The 14862-nt window shown below is 40.0% G+C and overlaps 1 protein-coding gene across 1 annotated transcript; it reads left to right on the top strand.

Moving 5' to 3' along the window:
• The first annotated feature begins 255 nt into the window (after nucleotides 1-255).
• On the top strand, nucleotides 256-14549 carry DAZL (deleted in azoospermia like). The gene is given in 12 exon segments (XM_062502539.1): nucleotides 256-417; nucleotides 419-493; nucleotides 2314-2448; nucleotides 2766-2857; nucleotides 4191-4242; nucleotides 9020-9086; nucleotides 9410-9543; nucleotides 10861-10941; nucleotides 11686-11742; nucleotides 12796-12894; nucleotides 13624-13722; nucleotides 14496-14549. Coding segments are annotated over 12 exon segments (1107 nt in total).
• Nucleotides 14550-14862: the final 313 nt, after the last annotated feature.

The following is a 14862-nucleotide window of genomic DNA, read 5'->3' as shown; positions in this document are numbered from 1 at the left end:
TTACGGTCTGAGAAAGGCTTGACGATGGAAGACGCTTCACACCCATGAGCGGCCATTTTGTGGCAGCGCACGTTAGCATGGCGCCGGCTCGCACGGCCGGGCGGGATGCCCTCCGCCTGCCCGCTGCCGTGTCCCCGCCGCGCCTAGAGTCCGGAAGGAACCCTTGTCGGGGGTTTGCGAACAGCTTCCATTACCCTGAGCGCCCGACCTTCCGCGCCTCGTTGGCGCTGGGTAGCGAAGGTGCGAGGACATAAAATGGCGGCCGTTGGCGGCGGCGTTGGGCGCGGGGCCCCTCGAGCGGCGCCTCGCTCGTCCCTTGTCCGCCAGAGCCGAGGCCTTGGCGTCACCCGGAGTGCTTTGGGCGCCGTGCGGGCAGCGGCGGCTGCGGCTTTCTCGGCTCGCACCAACATGCTGCTTTGCCGTTTGTTCTTTCTATTTGAGAAACGTGATTTGCGAGTGTAGCGCTGACGCTTCAAATACTGTATGGAGTAAGGTGGTGGGGCTTTTGTTTTTAAGGGGTTTATTAAAATTTTTTCATACAGGTGAAGTTACGCCTCCGAGGTGCCCAGCGTGCAGTGCTGGGCTGAGGGCTCCACTTAGTGCTCAGCGGGATGGCTGCGGCGCCAGCCGTGTTCTTCCCTCAGGCGCCGGCGCTATCATAGAGACTGCGCTTTAAATGTTTTAACAAAAATAAAATAAATGAATTACTACTTCCGACAAAGAACTTGTTGAGGCCAGGGAGAAGCCTGAGAAATCTCGGGCTTGCGTGGCCTAAAAGTGAAGGTTTTCCTCTCCTGAATGAGCATAAATCTGATTGCAATACATTTGGGTGGGTATGTAGGTATTTCTTCCACCTGGCCCAACCATCGTCCATTTCCACCTTCTACCAGAAGTCTATAACTAGTCTCCCGACTGCTGGGAGGAGAACCTTATACCAGTTTCTTCTCATCAATTTAAACTTCATGCTTGCAGGAATAATAGAGAGCAAACAGATTAATTTTATCTTTTGATAAGAAAAAACGCACCTGCTAATTCTGATAAGTTGAAAAACTGAATATACCCTAATATTCATGACATGTGGAAATCTGATTTGAAAGCTACTTCATGAGATAAGACAAATTAGACGTCTTTTGGAGTAACTTTAAAGGGCTGAGTCACTTCAGCTGATGCGGTAGTTCCAGTATAGCCGATTCATCATTGGCAGGATCGGCTATTCCCGTTTGAAACTGTAGGTGGTTTAGGCTTTGGACACTGATTCGGCAGCAGTCTGAGATCTTTGTGCATAGTGTATGTAAAACAGAAATTTATGTAGTGCTGTGTTGGTATTACTGCTAGATAAGGCCCCTGGCCTCGCCCCTGGCCTCGCCCCCTTTTTTTTTTTTCTCTTTTTATTTTTCTTTTGTTCTAGGGGACTTTTACCACTGTGCATTTTTCATCTCATTTTCAAGTTCTAGTAAATATGTGTATTAATAAATCTTACTTTTGATGTTGCCCTGCTTGCTGGAATGCCTAAGTAGTCTGTTTATTCTTTCTTTCAGGTACTTAATATGTGAGAGTGTTGAATAAGTTAATTTTCTTTGAAAACTGTACATCGTTAGTGTGTGACCCGAACACTGCACTTCCATGGCAGCCAAGGCCATGTGTGACAGGTGTACCAGCAGTATCTGGTTACCAGCTGCATTGAGCTGGTTCAGGCACTCTCTGGGTGCCTCTGCTGAGAGCAGTTTCCTGTTTTAGGCTGCCAAAGAACTTGCACAACAAAGCGAATACCATTTCTAGCTTGGTTCGCTGAAACATCCAGAAAGAAGTAGAAGCAACAGTTAGGTCAGCTTGAGGGTGCTGTGGAGTTGCCATCTCAGATTTCAGTTCAAATGCCCTTTACCTGTATATGCAGCCAAACAAAAGTAGAATACCAGGTGGGTGAAAAACTGCTCACTTCATGTTAATCTTCCTGGCATATTTTGTAGAGCCAGTTTAATTTAAACTGATAAGTGTTAGAACTTCTTGTGCAAGAGGAGGTACAGCAAAAGAGATGGGGGCAAATCCTGATAGTAGCAACGTTGGTCACAAAGCTTGATACAGTCTGGCATGGCTATTTAAAGTGGTCTAGAATAGGTCTAGATTTAATTTTTTAAAACTTCTTGGAATAATGATTTCAGTTTTTTCTGCAATAAATGATCCATTTGTGCTATTGAAATGCCTTGTCCTCTGCTATATCTATAGGAAGGTGCAGCCATTCTGGTGTCTTGTAATGTAGTTGAATAAAGTGTAATGTCGTTGACTAAAATAAGTATTTCTGTTTAAATTATTTAGGCAGCACATGTGGAGACCCAGTGTTCAAGTGCCACGGAGGGCAGCTCCTATTCAGCAACAGTCAATCAGGGCTATGTTTTACCAGAAGGAAAAATCATGCCAAATACAGTCTTCGTTGGTGGAATTGACATAAGGGTATATACATCTTTCTAATTGTTTAAAATGGGTGTAGGGTAGGTGAGTAGAATATAAGTGGAAATTTTGTTCCTGTTTTGGTGTGGATTTTTTAATTTTTTTTTTTGTTTGTTTGTTTGTTTTTGTTGTTTTCTCTTAATTTCTTTGCCAGGCTTGAAGGTACTTAGATGTCATGAGAATTCTCATACATGTCTTCCAAAACTAACCTTTAGATCTTACAGTAGTGGAAAATAGGTTTAAAAATTGTACTGTTTGCTTTAAATCAGTTCTGAGCAGTTTTTGTGGTTGAATATGTTTAAGACCTTGTTTTCTTTTAGATGAAGGAAGCAGAAATTCGGAGTGTTTTTGAACAATATGGTACTGTGAAGGAGGTGAAGGTCATCACTGACAGAACTGGTGTTTCGAAGGGGTAGGTAGAATATGAGTAGTTGTTTTAAGTTGCTGCATATGTGGACAGCATTCTGTAATAGGTGATGTGAGCAGATACTTAGCAACACACCTAACATGCTTAAACCTTAATATTACCTGCAGTTTTCTGTTGTGGTGAGTTAAGACTGTGAAACCAGTAAATCTATACTGCCCCCAATGAAAACTTACCATCTTACAAGGAATAACATGAATTTTCTGAGTTCAGTCTCTCTGTTCAGGGAAGAGAAGCTCACTATCACTAAGACATTGGAAACAAAGCTTAGCTTGTGTGTGCTTGCACAGCCAATTCTTTTGTAGGACTCTTCTGCAGTCGAGTAGTTAAAAATGTGTGGGCAGTTCAGGATGAATAAGAGAGTTAAGATGGTTTATTCAGGGCAGGGGGTCTACCTTCTGACACTTTGGAATAAGTTCTAGAATAAAACAGCCCAAACTTCTCTTGAGTGAAGAGTGAAACTAAGTATGTGAACAAAGTTGAAACAAGGGAAATTCCCTTTGAATATATGGACAAGTTCTGGATTATTGTGTTGAAACCCTTAAATAAGAAGATAAACTATCTTAACCTGTTTAGTTCTGGGGAATCCATCCCAGTGTTGTGGTTATCCCTCCTTATGTGAAGGAGACCGTACCCTCTTGAGGTTCCTTCCAGCCCAGTCTTTGAGGTTCAAAGCTGAGATCCTAGAATGTCACGTATCTTTCTTCAGCATATGTAGCAATGGAAGAGCTAGAAATAAAATTAGATTTCTTGTATCCCTTGCTAGTCTGCAAAGTGAATCCTGCTGTGCAGTTAGCCACTGTATGTTACAAGTATTGATAATAATTTGATGTACTACATTAATGGGACACAGTTGTTACAGTAATGCTCTGAAATGATCTTAATTGTATAGACCAGATGAGCTAGTGAAATAAATTGAAAAACCTCTTCAGGAACTGCTTTTCTCACTGGTGTTACTGTTCCTAATGTCTGCTTTCATCCAGACCTTTGTAGTAAATACAAAATTTAAAGATAAGTTAGATCATATTTCAATTTTTTTAACTTTTAGTTACTATTACCAACAGCAGTACTTGTTTTGAGGAAAAATAGCTCTTATTTCTATTTCATGTTATTCTAAAATCTGGCATTTAGTTTCTTTCATCTGGCCTCATAATAGATAATGATAGTTAGCAGTAAATACCTTTTTAGGCTGAATCATGTCCTGGTTGATAATTTTGATGTGCAATATAGTGTATCTGGCACATTAACTGGTCTTGTTCAAAACCATTTGGCTAACGAATCAAATGAAACTGTTACTGAATAGTCTGTTCTTCCTTTTTAGCTATGGATTTGTGTCTTTCCTGGACAATGTGGATGTTCAAAAGATAGTTGAGGTAAGCTCTTTATCCAAATTACTCAAAGAAGTTGATGTATGAAGGCTAGAAACAAGTTTGCAGAAGCAAAGTTACATATCTTGTATAGTAAGTTAGGACCCAGGAAGTCTAGGGCTGCCCAAAAAGTAAACTTTCTAAAATGTATATTGGTGGTAAAGTCTTAATGTATTTGCTTAAGTAAGAAGCGAAATTTTTAGCCTGGTGTGGTCAAACATCTCATGTCATTTTATTTATGATTGCTCTCATTTATGTGCTTGAAAGCCTTGAGTGTGTTTGGCTGCTTGCTTTTTGTAGATAAAGGTTGTCACAGAACCGTTGTGCTTGTGGCAGGAACGTAGACATTTAGTTATTTGGATGTCTTGGTTTAAGATAATTCAAGTGGGACACTCTAAAATGAGTAAATCTCTTTTAGGTTAACCAATCCCTTTCCACTAATAAGGAGAAACAAATATGGATAAATGTCCAGAAATGTTTCGGGCAATTTATACAAACCACCACAAATATAAGTGAAAAAAAGAGTTTACTAACAAAGAAGGAAATAGCAACGGGCAAAAAAATAACAGTAATAGTCACTAGTTACAAAATGGCTGAAATTTCCTGGGCTCCCAGGGAATGAACAAAAACTTGCACTGGAGGAGTGACACCTCCCCCAAAATTGTGGCCTCTGCAGCTGAGCAACCATGCAGTTCCAAAGACACAGAGAAAATGGTGACTGGCCCTTCTTATCTCTTCATTGATTAATGCAGCTGGCACACTCCAGCTGGTACTTGATCAAGGGCTAGAACTCGAGGAGGGATTTGCTTTCCTTGGCAGCAGCCAGGCAGCTGGACTGGGGCAGCTCTGCCTTAACTTCTGCAGGGCTGCTCCCTGGTGGCTTGCAGACTGGAAAAGTTGTGGAATTTTCCTTGAGCCAGTCCAAGATCCAAGAGAAACAAGAGAGGGGTGGAAAAAGTCCCAAAGAAGAGCCTCTGCCTTGAGCAAAGAGCATGAGGCAAGAGGGAGCACTCTGCTTCAGCTTTTCAAAGGCTGGGGTTCTGCCTCATGCTTCTGTTTTTTGGCTCCAGGGTCTTAAGAGACAGTAACAATTTCGGGCAGAGATAGGTGAAATACAATAACATTTTGGTTTACCTAGGACACAGGAGTAACAGTATCATGGAAGACAGTATTAGTTTTTTTTACTTAAGTCTCAGTAGTTGAAATACCTTTCTCCAGCAGTAGTTATGCATTGGGATGCTATCTTGGGTGCACATATTTTTTTAATTCTCCTAGATTGTGCTGCAGCTGTTCCTGTGTGTAGTGGGTCTAATGCTGGCCAAATGCCAGTGTACCCACTAGAATCTGTCATTTTCTGCTGTGAGATAATAGAACTAAAAGAAAAATAATAAATCAGAATAATCCTTCTGAACACTTCTTCCTTCAACTCTGCCTTCTTTTCCTACTGACAACATAAAGAGACAAATTTGGTGTTTTCAGTCTGATTACCACTTTTAAAATAATCTTTTCTTCAGCTCACTTAGGGAGGGCAGTCTCTCCTGCCATGCCATGGAGACTTTCCCACAAGAAACAGTTCTCTTGTAGTTTTAATTTTCACAAATAGCAGCTGCCCAGAAATCTGTAATCATGAAGTCCCTCCCACGATTTGGTAGTCTTCCAGACTACCAACTACCACCATAGGTCATCTCAGCTTATTGGGGTCCAATTTTAAGGATGAGCTGTTCTAATATAGAAACAGAAGTTTTTATGTCTGGGAACAGAGGTTTTCTTCTTCTATCCCTGGGGCAAGGTTTCTCCTGTCTCTCTGTTCAAGTTTCTCATTGGATCACATCTGCTTCAAGGTCTGCTTGCTTCAACGTGGGTACCTCTGCTCATGGCTATGGCTAGAATCCTACATCCCCCAATGCATTCCATGAGTTGCAGGGGGGAAAGAAAAAAAAGTGATGTATCAGTTATATATCTTCATCATAGCCTTACAAGAGAATTTCAGCCCAAGACCAAGGCATGTCCTCATTCTCCTCCCATCTGGGGTTTGATTCCTTCACTGACCTTGGTGTCTCTATGTTGTTTTCTCTGTGTCCTCACCCTTTCCTTTTTGTCTCACTCAGGAGGGGATTGATGTCTGCAAGTTTAATCTGTATGCTAGAAGTTAGTATCTCGCCTGGGCCTGCAGATGGCCATGTGATCTCTGCCAGGCGCCAGCCGCTCTGGCTGCACAGCTGTTTTCTGGCCCCTGCTGTGGTTGCAGGGCTGCAGAGCCGCCTGTGTTCTTAGCTGTGTGGTTTTTCTGCTGTTCCAGCAGGGTGGCTCTGCAGCTCATGGCCGGAGCGGGGCCGGCTCAGCTCCAGCCAGGCTGAGGTTGGAGCTCGGTGGCAGCAGAATCTCAGCCAAGCTGCAGCGCACCATGGGCCGACCTGGCTGCATGACAGAGTGAGCCTGGCCTAACCAGCGTCCAGTTAGTTACCTGTTCAAAGGCTGGAAGCAAGGGGGTTTTTCCCAGGGTTTGTTCATTTTAAAATGTGATTTCACGGAGGTGTGTTCAGCTTTCTGAAGTTGTTTAATAGGGTGTCAGTATTCATAACTAGCCAGCTGATAGGTTTTGTCAGATCCAAAGGAAGCTGCCAAGGTCTTTACAGGGAATCGCTTTCATAGCTGGTGGATTTTTTTCCTTAACTAAAAACCAAACTATGTTAAATCATGACACTGTCATCATGTAGTTTTCCTGTAGCTAACACAGGAGATGAAGAGGTAGAACTGCTTCAGCTCTTCTGATATTGGGAGTTTGGTATCAGAGAAATTTGAAATCTCAGTGCTTACAAACAGATCAGACACTTGGTTCTGATAGAGTTGACCAGGTCACAACTCACTTGACAAAGCTTTTTATTTTCCCCTCTTTCTCCCCAGGATGAATTCAGTAGCTGTGAACATAAGGTTTATTAAAATACTTCCCTCTCTGAGGTCTTTGCCTCAGAAAACTCCTGTATCTCTGGAGGATGAACAGTGTCTCATTTGCTTCTGAGGCTCTTAGATAGGGAAGTAGATCAGAAGGACAAAACCAGATGGCTGTGTTAGGCGCAAGTGTAGTGTTCTGTGATGTGCAGATGTGTTTACTGGCCATCCAGCTCCATAAGTGGGAAGGGAACATGTTTGAGTGAAGTGGAGAGTAGTGAAACCCCAGCAGGAAATTCTTGATTCTCACCAAGAGATTTTAAAAGCTTGATGTTACTTGATGTTATGATGACAAAAATATACAGTGGCTGCTGTACTGAGCAACAGACTTCATCTGAGAACACATTTTTCATTTTACTATGGATTGCATTTATTACTCTACATGAGTGTAAAATGCTTGATCTAAAAATTTCTGTGGAGAAGTCTTGAATAGCATTGACATTTGAGCCATGTACACTGCTGATTTCTGTGTGTGCTTCAAAACTGGAGCCTGCTGTGTTCCTCTATTAATATAGTACTCACTGATGTGAGTTTGTATACCAGAGGTCTTGGAACACCCAGAGGTATATGATGGATTTTCTTTTCAGGACACATTTCAGGTCTGCAGGCAGTACAGATTCCTGCCATATCAGGAAGAAGCACGTTCCTACAGCAATAATCTAGCAAAACCTGTTGGCTTTTGGAGGGGATGGAAGAAAGGAAGATATTAACATGGGTGTTGTAGAACTCAAATTATAAGCAAAGGTTACTTACTGTACTAAGTCACTTCAGGCTTTACCTGCACTGAGTGGTTGCAGTGTTTTCTGTAAATGAACATGATAGAGCCTCTCTATAGCTAAAATTACTCTTTGGTGCCTGTGTTTGTCTGCCTGTTCAACAAGGCTTTGTAGCCTTGTTCAGCCTGACAGTGTTTTTATTCTGCTTTAGGTCTGTAACTGCACTCTGGTCCAGCATGAATCTGTTTGCAGTTCAGGATGGAAAGTTGTCTTCTGTTTAGAGGGGTGGCCTGAACTCTCCCCGGAGTTCTCACTGCTGAGGTGGAAAAGGTAGTTGGATGATTGTGGGCAGAACAGGATTCCAGAATTAATTGAAAAATGCCCAAAAATCAACCAAGATGCCTTCCTCTGGGGAAAAAAAATATCCAAAAACATCCATCTGTCAAACTAGTCAGGCTGTTACACTTTTTTCACCCCTATATAATCTCTTGGATCATCTTCTCATAACTGATAGAAGTTAAAATGAGCAAGATTCTTTTATCATTATATTTATGCTTATTTTTACAAAAATAAAATTTCTGTTGTCTGTTCAAAGCACTTCTTTTAGCAGAAATGGGAGATAATTGTTAAACCATGTATTTTCTTCTGAAGCAGGTACTTCTGTAGAGTTATGTGTGATAGAGAATCTTAACGGGCTGTCTGCACCCAATACTGACTTTAATGCTTGGTACAAAAATTGTGCTAATAGGGCTAAACCAAGAATCTTTCACTAGAAACCTCAGCCTGAGGTCACTCCAGTGGTCTTGTCTGAGACAGGAGTGGTTAAAACCTGTGTGTATAAAACAGTGGGGGCTGTCACTGATACATACTTGCAAATTCGAGTAGGGCATGTTGCTATTAGGGTAAGTGATACATCATTTTGGAGGGTCTGTGAGGAGGCAGATAGCTGAGAGGCCTGCAGGAAATGAGATAAAAGGTACATATTGTTGAGAGAGGGGGCTGGAGCCTTTATGGAAGTTGATGCACTGTGATGTAGAAGTAGAGTCCAGTCTCTTTAAAATCCTATAAACCTTTCACGTTGCTGATTGCCAGCTTACAGAGTATAACCTGTCTTTCAGTCGCAAATCAACTTCCATGGTAAAAAGCTGAAACTGGGGCCAGCAATCAGAAAACAACAAAACTTAAGTAAGTATACCTAAATAAATTTGTTCATATTGCAGGTATTATAACAGGGTTCTTCTTAATTATACATCAGTATTCTTGCAAGTACTTTTTATCTTATGCACTATGTATATTTCAGTTAAACCTTGGTTCTGACTTCTATGACTTCACTTGTATTATATTGTTTTATTAATAAGAGTGAGGTTGGTAGCACAATACAACATAGCTAATATTGAGTTAAATTTAAGAGTCAAAATCTTTCAAGGTTTTTTTTTCATCTTGAATTGAAATTCCTAATGAAATACATGTAATGTCTTAATACTGTTTTTTATCTGTTTCAAAACAAGATTCCTCTATGCAACCCAGACAATTAGTTCTTGCACCTCCTGCACCACAGTTCCAGAGTGTATGGGGTAATCAGGGTATGGAGACGTACGTGCAGCCTCCAGCTGTCATGACTCCAGTGACACCCTATGTTCAGGTAAGCCTGCTCCTGACACGAATTTTGAATCGTAATTAAATAGTTTTTGCAGGTGCAAGCATGTATGACTTTTGGAGTATGTCTTGGGATTCCAATCTGATCTTACCTGCCTGTTTTCGTATTGCCTTCACCAGTAAGAAGCACCCAGCTTCAAAGAACTTCAAATGAGTGCCAGCAACCTTGAAAAATTGATTCAGTGATGTTAACTCATTATAATAAAACAGGAGGGAGATACCCTTTAAGAACGAGAACTGTTGAAAATGGAGGGAAGATTATTCTTGCCTGTCACAGATGTAGTTCACAAATGAAATGTATCCAGATATTTAATGAGCTGCTGCCCTGCTTCAGAATAAGCTACAACATTTAAAATGTATTTTTGTAAACTACAGGTGGAATCAGAAGTTCTCTCAGGTACTTATCTCTCCTCCTAGCCAAACATGTAGTTGATCTTAAACTACTTTTGTAGTATGAGAACAGTGTGTTACAGCATCTGCTGTAACATCTACTGTGCCCAGCACAGTACTGCCTGCAGGACATCGCTGCACTGCTACTTCAGATGAGCATTCCTACTGAGGTGTGAGTACAGTGCTTCTGGCCTGGATATGAGTCCTGTGCTGTGAGTGAACCAGATCAGGCTCTCCTACTGCATTAGCCTGTATGGTGGGGCAGTAGTGACTACAGACTGATCCTGTTTTCCATATATTAAGCAGAGAGGAAGAACAAACCTGCAGAAACACTTTCTTGCAAGGCAGAGCTTAATAATAATATTCTTACTGATTCTCTTAAGTTGATTAATTTAAGAGACTTAATTCTCTTAAATGTAGGAATGTGCTTTTAACTCTTCTTTGCAGAATCTGAGACGGTTTCAGGTTAACACTGTGTCAGAGTACTTACAGGAAAGAAATACTAGGAAATTAATTGTAGTAGTCCTTTGCATCCTAGAAACTGATCCTTCACGCTGTACTCCATTATTTCATCGTAGTCAGTCTGCTTCATATCTGCTTCTCAAAGTTTATGGCATGACTTACATTTCTGAAATTACTTACAAGATCAGTTGCAAGCAGATGTGGGATTTTTACATATATAAGACACTTGGAATCTCACTTTGGATAGATATTATTAGTGCCTGAAGTGCTGAAGCAAGCCCTGTGGGAAATCTTAAGGGTTGCTTTTAAATAGTGAGTCTAGTCTGCATAGGAACTGAAATAACAGTGTAGCTTCTAAAAATGTGCTCCTGGCTAATATCTCTACAAATATCATACTTGTATCTTGCTTCAAACTTGCATTAAAAAAAAAAATCCACAACTTTATTTGCAGCCTTATCAATACAGTTCATCACCAGCTGTAGTGCTAAAGCAGCAAGTTCCCGTAGGGTATCAACCAGCTTACAACTATCAGGTATGTAAAGTTTTAGTAGAAGCAGAAAGGCTGTTGGATACCTGACAAAACTGGAATGAATGACCTTTCTGTGCTTCTCATTCTTTGAAATTTATTTTCCTTCAGTTCTTCACAGCTACCCAGGCAAGAACAAAAATGATGAAAACTGTTTGAGTAACTTAGCATACTCTTTTTCTTTTTATAGTTTCATTATTTTTTTTCTTAAATATGTGATAAAACAACTTTCAAATTAGAAAAATGTACATTAATTAGTACTTGTGGGAGGGAGCTTTGCATTTGTGCATGTTGTGGTGTGGGGTGTTAGGTACCTGGAATCAGAATCTTATCAGATGATACAACGCTTAGTGTATGTGGAGGAGGGATGTGCTCTTGCACTATGAAACATCAGAAGGTGCTTAGCTGATTGTGGGATTTGAACTCACAAGTGAAGTGTGTGGCTAAATCTTGTTAATGACACTAAACTAGGAGTCACCAGGAGCAACTAGAGGTTTGAGATTTATTTTCAATGTAGGTATTTTGGTTTATGTTATTTTCGTAATTTAGGGGTTTTTTTTTAACTTGGAGAGAGAAATAGATACCTTATTTTATTAAACCATCTAGCAGGACATAAGACCATGTATTAACTAATTGTTTTGGAAAAATCGAGACATGTAATGCTATAAACAGTGTCTCCTAAAGAGCAGTTACTTGTTTGTGTTGGAAATAAATGAATAAAAGGTGTATTTTGTCCAATTTTTGTTTAAGGCTCAACCACAGTGGCTTGCTGGGGACCCAAGAAATTATGTAATGCCTCCAACTCCGGTAAGTCTATATAAAGTAAGGTTTCTGAAACAGTCTTCTTAATTAGCACATTTTTACTGCTTGATATTTAAAAACAGAAGTCTGTTTTTTGTCTGGATCTGTGTAATCTGGTCTGCAAAAATCTGTAATTACTGATGAAAGTATGTGGTTGTTCAGAACTTCTGTATTGATACGGTGCTTTTTTAAAGTAACCTGGTGGAAGAGGTCTGCTTGTTTTTTGGCATTCTACATGTTCTAGTCACAGAACTCTGAAATTTTAACCAAAATGGAGTTTTCAGGAAAAGCTGAAGAAAAACAAGTTGACCTGATGTACAAAATTTTTTTTTAAAATATAGAACATCTCCAAGTTCTTTGCAAATACTAATGAATTTTTTTGCCCCTTTCAACAGGCTTAAAAAAATTTCCCAGGCTGTTACGAACTGTAGATGGTGCTGCTAGCCTCTAAAAATATTCCTTGCTTTCTGTGACTTCGAGTAACATCCATGTTGAAGGGGGGAAAATACTCTGTATTTGTTTTAACAGTGTCAGAATTCAAACTTGCCCCCGGGCATTTTTGTGTTCTTCAGGTGTATTTATTGACTGCAGTTTTGATAAAGTGATATAAAAGCTGTACTTTTATTTTGAATGGTATTCTTTTTCTGAAAGCTATCAGAAATCACTGAAATAGTGATTGCACTATTGGCTTGAAATAGGTATTTAAATAACATCTATGAATGTAATACAGCCATAGTGTATCATTTTACATTTCAGTGGTGGCAGGTCGGTATGTTTTTAGAGTAGGCGTGCATGGGGTTTTCACTGTAAAATGTTACAAGCTTGATTGTAGGAGCAGACAACTGTTCCAGATTTATCTCAGCTAATTAACTTAAAGTATCATTCTTAACTGTCTTAATAAAGCAGGTCATTACACAGTATTTTCCCCACCCATTAAACTTACCAAAACTGCGAAGATAAAGTTGGCACAGTTTAAGGCTAGATGAGGATCAGTGACACCTTAACTGTGCATGTTTTCCCAGTGTTACTGAAACATTGTAATACTTAAAAACTCTATAGGTGTATACTCCAATGAACTATCATGGCATTGAGGATCCAGGATTTCTGCAGATTGAGGGTGTTCCAGAGCATACGCAGTTGTCTAACAGCCCACCAAAGGTAGATTCTTTCTCAAAACTTTAATGTTCTTTATAAATGCTATTCCCAGAAATTTGCACTTGAGAGTTATGTAGTTTTGTCAAGGGCCTCAGACAGATAGCCTAGAAATCAAAGTTATAGTTGCTACTTTCAGCCTGTTGTTAAGTCCTGTATATCTGATTTCTGAGTACAACTTCAGAAGTCTGATGTTTCCTTGAAGGTGTTAGTGCTTGTTTGCAGTGCTGAGGGCTGGATAAAGTGTGTGTTCTGACTGATTAAATCTACTGACAAGACTTCACGTAATCTTTGGAAATTTCTAGGGAAAATTACACGTACTAGAAGAGCAGATTCAATAGCACTGCCTGCTGTCTTAGATTTAAGTTTCAAGTATTGGTTGGTAACTTTCTCCCTTTCTCACTGTTTCATGGAAGGTGGATGCAGTTTAGCAAGCAGCTGGCTCTGAATTCAGTTTTCTAAGGCAGACATTTAATTTCTCAGCTGTCAGCCTAATCCACAGGAGAACTGGCATTTTGCTGATTAGAATTGCTATGCTGTAACACTGAAGGGGGATAATGATTTACTAATATTAAAAGATTGTGGGGTAGAAAAAAAGTTACAAATATCTCAAGGAACAGGAGGCAGTTGAGGAATCCTGATTGCCAGGTAAACCCTGTGATGACATTGGTGTTGCTAGCTAGTAATACCCTAACTAAGAAAATCAGTGTTAATGTACCTATAACTGTATTTCAGAAGTCTGTGGACAGGGGCATGCAAACAGTATTATCCTGTCTGTCTAATCCTGAGAACCAGCTGACAAATGACTTTGTAGCACAAGACAACAATGTAAAGGTATGTAGTGAAAGTAAAATTATATCCCTGAAACATAGCTGACCTTCGACCTGTTCACCTGCAGGATACTATAAAGATGAAGAGATACATATCTGTGAACACATATCTGTGAACACCTCTTCAGTTTTTTTGTTCCTTCTGCATGCTCTGAGATGTGTGGGTTTGGCTCTCAGTTGCTTAATGGTGGAACGATGTGCTGAAATTGGATTCAGTGGGTTTAATCAGAACAGCATAAAAACTTGATGAACAGTCAGCTAATGAACAGTTAGAGCATAAGTCTGGCTAGTCACTTCTCAGTGGCAAGGCTGAAAGCAGTAGATTATGCCCTAGTTTGGGCAGAGGATGTTGAGTTTAAACCTTGATAGTTTGTACAGTGAAGTAGCTACTGTGAATAGTGGCTAGTTATGCTTTGTCTCTGCTTTAACCAATAAATCATAGTCCAGGTTGGTAGCTGGTTGTCATTTGCTGTATGCGTTCAGTCTTTGTAGATTTGCAATTTCTGATTGCATTCCAAGTAATATAGAATAATTCCACGTTATTAATTTCTAAGACCTTGCTTCCTTTTTGTAAAAGGATAGATACTCGAACTGGATGGGTGTACTCTGAAACAGGAATGCAGAAACAGTGCTCTGTCAGTTTTAGAGAGGGGTGGATAGAGTACAGGGTGTCTGGAGATAGTTTTGATGAAACTTTGGCTGCTTTACTCTTGTTAATTTTAATCAGAATTTATTTTTAATAATTTTTTTCTTATCCTCTCTTCTATCCCATCCCAGGAGAGTAAGACATACCACTTCAGAAAAGGAAAGACAGTACACAAGTCCGTTTGATAACAAAGACTGCCAAGTATCTAAATTAATTAACTAGATGGTACTACAGTTCAATTCAGCAATACAGAGTGCAACACTTCTCAAAGTTACTTCAAGCTATGTTTGTGCTCATGTTCTACCTGTTTTGATACTGTCATTGTTGTTTGACTGGTTTGAAGTTCAAAGTTGTAAGAGTTGACAAACTTCAGTGTTACTGTTTGTGTGCTTCCCCTCATAACTGACTGGAATGTTAGAGAGTTTTTGTTGTATGAATTTTTCTCCGAACTTTAAGGTACAGTTTGCATATTACACCTGGTTTTTCATTAACTATCAT

Source organism: Cinclus cinclus, chromosome 1 (genome assembly GCF_963662255.1).
Source record: "Cinclus cinclus chromosome 1, bCinCin1.1, whole genome shotgun sequence".
Classification (NCBI taxonomy): domain Eukaryota; kingdom Metazoa; phylum Chordata; class Aves; order Passeriformes; family Cinclidae; genus Cinclus; species Cinclus cinclus.
This window is presented reverse-complemented; position numbering and strand designations above follow the sequence as displayed.